At 49.5% G+C, this 6374-nt stretch overlaps 1 protein-coding gene across 1 annotated transcript; it reads left to right on the top strand.

The window, feature by feature from the left end:
• Positions 1-3241: 3241 nt before the first annotated feature.
• On the top strand, positions 3242-4635 carry LOC125507639 (protein RICE FLOWERING LOCUS T 1-like). Its single transcript, XM_048672159.1, has 4 exons — positions 3242-3442; positions 3647-3708; positions 3843-3883; positions 4391-4635. The coding sequence occupies exons 1-4, from the start codon at positions 3242-3244 to the stop codon at positions 4633-4635; spliced, it is 549 nt and encodes a 182-aa protein (XP_048528116.1).
• The last annotated feature ends 1739 nt before the right edge of the window (positions 4636-6374 follow it).

Below are 6374 nucleotides of genomic sequence, written 5' to 3'. Positions count from 1 at the left end.
GACAGGCATCACAAATAGTTTCAGCAGTTTTATTTGACACAACTGGTAGCTCATGACGATGTAACACATGACGGACTATGGGAGCGGCAGGATGACCAAGTCGCGCGTGCCAATGTGTAGGTGAGACACGAACACCACTGAACGCCTGAGGAGAAAACTGCATGGGAGGTGCGGTTGGCGCGTCAAGTGCATACAAGCCACGGCGAAGACGACCGCTAAGCAGAACGGCCCTCGTGTCCCGATCCTTGATAAAGAAACGAAAAGGGTGAAATTCAGTAAGGACATTATTGTCACGAGTAAGTTGTGGAACAGACAACAAACTACGCGAAGCAGTGGGAATACGAAGGATGTTAGACAAATGCAGTTTTCGTGAATTGTGTGCAAGAAGGGATGCCTGACCAACATGGGAGATGCACATACCTGCTCCGTTGGCGGTGTGCACCTGATCATGACCGCGATATGGCTCCTGGACCGAGAGCTTGCTCATGTCGTTGGTGAGGTGGTTGGTAGCTCCCGTGTCCATGTACCACGAGGGATCAATCGAGTAGGATGGAGTACGCCCGTGCTCATGACCCACCACCGCAGCGGCCGCCTGTTTTTCATTCCCCTTGCCATTGTTGCCAAGGCCAAGGAAATCTTGCTTGTAGCGGCGATGACAGCGAGAAGCTATGTGGCGCTCAATCCCACACAGCTGGCACGCCTGCTGAGCACCACAACTGGGGCAGCAAGCCACCGGCCGTGATCCTCCTGTAATGGATGGCGCGGCGCCCCGTGAGGGCTGAGATGCGCCCGCCGGCTTGGCAAGGAGCGACGGCTTCTGCGATTTGCCACGGGTTGCGGCGTTAGCAGAGGCAAAACTCGGAGTAGATCGACGCACTTTGATGCGCTGTTCGCGACCAAGGAGCCGCGCATACAGTTCTCGCGGCGGGAGAGGCGCCTCGCGCCCATGGACGTTCTCAATGAGATTGTCATAGTCATCATCGAGGCCATTGAGCACATGAGTGGTGAAGTCCTCATCTCCAAGGGGCTGGCCAATGGAGGCCAGCGTGTCTGCAAGACCTGACATCTTGTTGAAGTACTCCGTGATGGTGAGGCCTCCAAGCTTGGTCTCCCCCAACTCAGTGCGGATAGAGTGAGCACGCGCCTGAGACTGAGAGGCAAAACTGCTGTGAAGTGCAGACCAAGCCTCCCGGGATGTCGCGGCGAAGATGACAAGCGACGACACGCTCGGAGTTAGCGAGGACTGGATGGCTGAAAGTATCGCCTGGTCTTGAGCCACCCACACATGATGAGCCGGGTGATACGGCGGCGGGCACGGGATAGAGCCATCAACATAGCCCTCCAAGTAGCGACTCCGTAGGAGAGGTAGCACCTGCGCCCGCCAGGACAGGTAGTTGTCCGGTGTAAGCTTCACCGGAAGTAGATGCGAGAAGTAGAACGGCGATGGCGCTGGAGCATAACCCGCATGGGGACCCATGTTCTGCACATCATGGGGAGCGAGGGCCAAGGACGCCTCGTAGCCAGGACCAGAAGGGGCATCGACCGGACCAGGCGGGGCCACCGAAGACACGGCGGGTGCGGCGCCGTAGGCCGCGCCATAGGGCGACAACGCCGTCTGTGATGACGGAGGCGTCGGCCAGGTGGAAGGCATCGGTGGCGCGGCGCCGTAGGTTGGTGCAGGGGCGCCGTACCACGGAGCGTAGGTCGGGGTCGCGCCATAGTAGGGCGGAGGGGCTCCGTAGGGTTGGGGAGCCGCCCCGTAGGCGGACGGCGCGGCGCCGCGAAGAGGTGGCGGCGCGAAGGCGAAGGTCGAGGGCGAGGCGCCGCCAGTAGCGATCGGCGGCTGGGGAAGGCCCGGCCCGCCCTGCTCCTGCCCGCCCTGCCCGCCCTGCAGATGGCCTTCGGCGGGCAGCGACGGCTGCCACCAAGCCGTGGCGAGCGGGGGGGCGCGAGGAAGGGCGACGAGGGGGCGACCGGCGCGCCAGCAGGGGAGGAAGCCGAGGCAGCGGCGGAGTGTGCGGAGGCCATCGGGCGAGGCGGCGGCAACGATCGGCGGCGGCGCAGCAGCGATCGGCGGCGGCGCAAGGGTTGCAGCGGAAGACGGGAAACCCTAGTCTGATACCATGTTAGAACCAGGATATTGGGGCAACTGCTCGACACCCTTGAGGGATGCGACTATCTCATTATATATAAGTACCAAAGGGTATAAGTACAAGTACAACACGTATACACAAGTCTACGTATACCTATACAGTCTAACACATGATACTATGACGATTTACCGCAGCGACAGCATTGCTTAACAGCTAAGGCTTCCCTTCATATATATTTTTTTGAAGCCCTGATCGCAGAACAATTGTTCTACGATGGTTTTCATTAATAAAACAAAGTTGTGTACAAAGCTAAACATTTCTTTTTCTTTTTCTTTTTGAAGCCTTAACCGTAGAACAATTGGAAAACAAAGTTATGTACAAAGCTAAGCCTTTCCTCGCTAGTAAATTTGAGTTTGGCTCCCTTCTGCCTTGCTAGCTAAGGTTATGCATACATCCTCGATATTTTCCGACAAACTATCAGCTACTACAGCACTTTCTTGTGCTGCCGACAAGCATGCAGCATCCAGCTACCTAGCCTCTCTTCAAACTCAACTTGAACTTCTTCTCTCGTTCCTTGGCTCTTACTAGTAGTACTTCATTTCATTAACGAGTAATACCAGCCTAGCCAGAGGTTTCATGCATGCAGCGTGTAGCTCTTGTACAGCCAGCCAGAATGCATGCATGCATGCATTAGTCAAAACCAATTCAATTTGACTTGTTCTCTCTTGCATGCATCTCTCAATTGCATGTGTTTAACCATAATGACAAGATTAATTCTAACATGTTCTAGTCTTCCAGTGCACCCCCATAAAGCTCAGGATCTAATTAATCGGCGAATATCAAGGCCGTCCGTCATGTGTACAAGTACAAAGGTACTACTAATATCAAGGACGCCCCAGTCGCTTTCTTCCTGGAGATATTCTTTCTCATCACTTGGGATGGGTCATGACTTGAATGACTTGATAGTTCCAATGAGAACCCAAACATGTTACCTACACTACGTCCACATATGAAATATCAAGAGCCTGAGAGCCTCATCGCGAGCCATACAAGTAGTCGATGCATAGAAACAACAATTCTTCAGCCGGTCCGTGGAGAGCTAGGTCAACAGAATAGCGGAGAAAAAGAGGCGGTTGCCCTCGTCCAGCATGCATACGTCCGCAGTGGATCCCTTGGTTGTGGCTCAGGTTATACATGATGTGTTGGATCCGTTTACATCAACTGTCCCACTCAGCATAGACTACAACAACAGGCTACTTCTGCGAGGTGCTGACCTGAGACCATCCGCAGTCGTAAGCAAGCCGCGAGTTGATGTTGGTGGCAATGACATGAGACTTCTCTACACCCTGGTAAACTTCTATCTGGACTACAGTGGGCAGTACACGCGACTTCTTCAGTTATCTAACCCTCCCACATCGTTTAGTAGTAGTATTGTTGTGAAGAATTTCTTAGAAACAAAAGGTATCGCAGGTGATTAATTTACTCTTAGCATACTCAAACATAATTACTACAGTATATGTTAACTTGTTTTAGTTTCTCTTTGACTCGAAAAGATGCTGGTCGATCCAGATGCCCCAAGCCCAAGCCACCCAACACTAAGGGAGTATTTGCACTGGTAAATTAATTAAATGCAACATGTTTATATTCTCGTCAATATGACTCCCTACCCATTTGTTTTCTGCCCCACATTTTTCATATGTGTTCCTATATAATTTTATCTCATTATGATATATCTCCACTCCTATGTAGGATGGTGTCAGACATCCCTGGAACAACTGGTGTCAGCTTTGGTATGATGTTCTGCATAACAATTTGTGCCATTTGATTTTGCAGGTTTAGCTGAATTTGTGGAGGTGGAAAGTATCACTTGTTAAGTTCTTTGCCTCACATTCCCAAAAAAAAAAAATTGCCTCAAACTTGTTGCCTACCATAGAACTAACAGATAGGTCTATCACTTAAATCAGGTAAAAGTTATTTCAAAGTTGGGTCATCATTAACAATTGGAATCTTAATACTAGAAAAATAATAACTATCAATGCGTAAAACGACATGCATATTTCCAAAAGAAATCTTTAAGACAAGTCCATTGTACAGCCTACAACACAGGGATCTTATAACCGTGGTATACTTCAGAAACGCCTTTTCCTATCTTTCATTTATACTTGATTTATTTTTTTCACATGCACAAAACCGAACTTGTGCACTGAGTTATCATAATTCAACAATATAGATACGTGGAATTACTCTTTAAATTCTTGAGTGATTAATGACTAACTAATGCCATGGTTCTCTTGCAGGCCAAGAGCTTGTGGTTTATGAAAGACCGGAGCCAAGATCTGGCATCCACCGGATGGTATTTGTGCTGTTCCAGCAACTAGGTAGGGGGACAGTTTTTGCGCCGGACATGCGGCACAACTTCAGCTGCAGGAGCCTCGCACGCCAGTACCACCTCAACATTGTGGCCGCTACATATTTCAACTGTCAAATGGAGGGTGGATGGGGCGGAAGAAGGTTTAGGCCAGAAAGTTCTCAAGGGGAGTAGATGCTACATAATACAAGAGTATAGGCCATTGTATGCCTGAACTGTAGTGTTGCATCACAATATGGGATGCTCTGTATCACCCAAAATTATATGCAGGGTATGTATCTTGAGTACATTATCTACAAAAAAACTATGTATCTTCAGCTACGAAGAGCTTGATGAATATACGTCGGTTATTATTTAATCATGCATAGTATTAGCAATGTTTGTTAATCTCAATTCACTGCTGATTCTAAGCACCTGCTCTGCATTTCAACAGGTTGTACTGAATAAAATCAACATGGTCTAAATCATCAAAAATATTTTTCGACAGCGACCCCAAGATTTGTTTAGATGAAAGGAAGGCCTTATCGACAGATCGACCAACTTTGCATTGTAAGTCCCAGAAGTGGCAAGGTAATTAAACCCAAGGCAGGTCGAATATTTACATTATGCCTAGCTTATTCAAAGCAAAAAAGGGCTACTGGAGGAGCATACCAAAAAAACTTGCAGTATATTACAGAACAGCAATAGCAGTCACATCTCACAAACTTACAGCTGAAGAATCATCCGGAGGAAACTGATCACTGCTTCACAACGAACTCCCAGGATTCTAAGCTTTTGTGTCCGTTATATAAAATGCAAGTTGAGGAATCTCAAACACTCACTGGCCTCCATTCCTAGGTCTGGGGGCTCTTGTTTCCGGCACAGATGATGTGCCATGAGTTGTTGGGTGTGGTTTTTGCCGGTTTCCCATATTAACCGCGTGTTGTATGGTTTTCGGGTCTGGTTTCCCTATTAACTGGACCACTTTCCCTCTTCTATAATGCAAAGGCAGAGCACCTGCCGTTCACGCTCAAAAAAAAAAAACACTCACTGGTTGGTTGATCTCTGATACCCAGAGTGAGCACACAAGTGACCGATTGCCTGCAAAATTCAGATAACTTGGAATAACCAGAGCAAATAACTGGGGAATAACTGAAGAAACTCTCTGGCAATCATAAATTTTCTCCGGGGGTGCCAATCACAAATGCAACTCCTGATCGAACACACCTCAGTACCCACCGGCCACTCGTCGTCTCGCACTTAACAAAGTAGGAAATCGCGAGGAGGAGCAGAGGGGGTGGGCTCGATGAGGAGGTTGACGCGCTCGGGCGGTGTACGAGGCAGCGCCGGCAGTCGCCGCGGCACGGCGTAGGCTGACGGCTCCGACGATTACCCTTTCTAGCGAGTAATAAAGATCGGCCAAGGGCCCTTCGCTGACGGCTCCGACGACGGTAGGGTGCGGATCAAAGGCCGCACGGCTGTGTGCGGAGCGGCGCGGGGGCCGGCCGTGAGGACGCTGAGGCGGGCGCGGATGGGCTCTGGCGGGAGCACACCTCCTCCGGCAACCGGTCCGCCGGGTATCAACGGACCTCATCTGAATTCTGAAGCCATCAAGCCAAAAGGACTGACGAAGCAAACATTCCCTTCAGTTATCCAACGGCGGCCCGACGCTTCGCATCAACGGCCTGGATTCACACTGAATGCGAGCTTTCTCTCTCTCTCTCTCTCTCTCCCCTTCCAGAAAAAAACCCAAACTGAAAGAAGGAAAAGACAGCAAAGGACATCTTCGAATATGATAATTATTGTAGAAAAAAAATACTCCCTCCCGTCTCAAATAAAGTGCTTTTTATTTAGTAGAGGTTGCATTAGATCCCTCCTAAAAAAAAAGGTTGTATTAAAACAAAGACACTTATTCGAGATGAAGCAAATCGTAA

Source organism: Triticum urartu, chromosome 5, assembly GCF_003073215.2.
Source record: "Triticum urartu cultivar G1812 chromosome 5, Tu2.1, whole genome shotgun sequence".
Taxonomy (NCBI): Eukaryota; Viridiplantae; Streptophyta; class Magnoliopsida; order Poales; family Poaceae; genus Triticum; species Triticum urartu.
The sequence above is the reverse complement of the archived record's forward strand: the minus strand, read 5'-3'. Positions and strand labels throughout refer to the sequence as shown.

Coding starts and splice junctions, on each gene's coding strand:
- LOC125507639 (XM_048672159.1), top strand. CDS start 3,242: ATGCATACGTCCGCAGTGGATCCCTTGGTTGTGGCTCAGGTTATACAT. Junction 3,443..3,646: donor TGAGACTTCTCTACACCCTG/GTAAACTTCTAT, acceptor TGACTCGAAAAG/ATGCTGGTCGATCCAGATGC. Junction 3,884..4,390: donor AACAACTGGTGTCAGCTTTG/GTATGATGTTCT, acceptor GTTCTCTTGCAG/GCCAAGAGCTTGTGGTTTAT.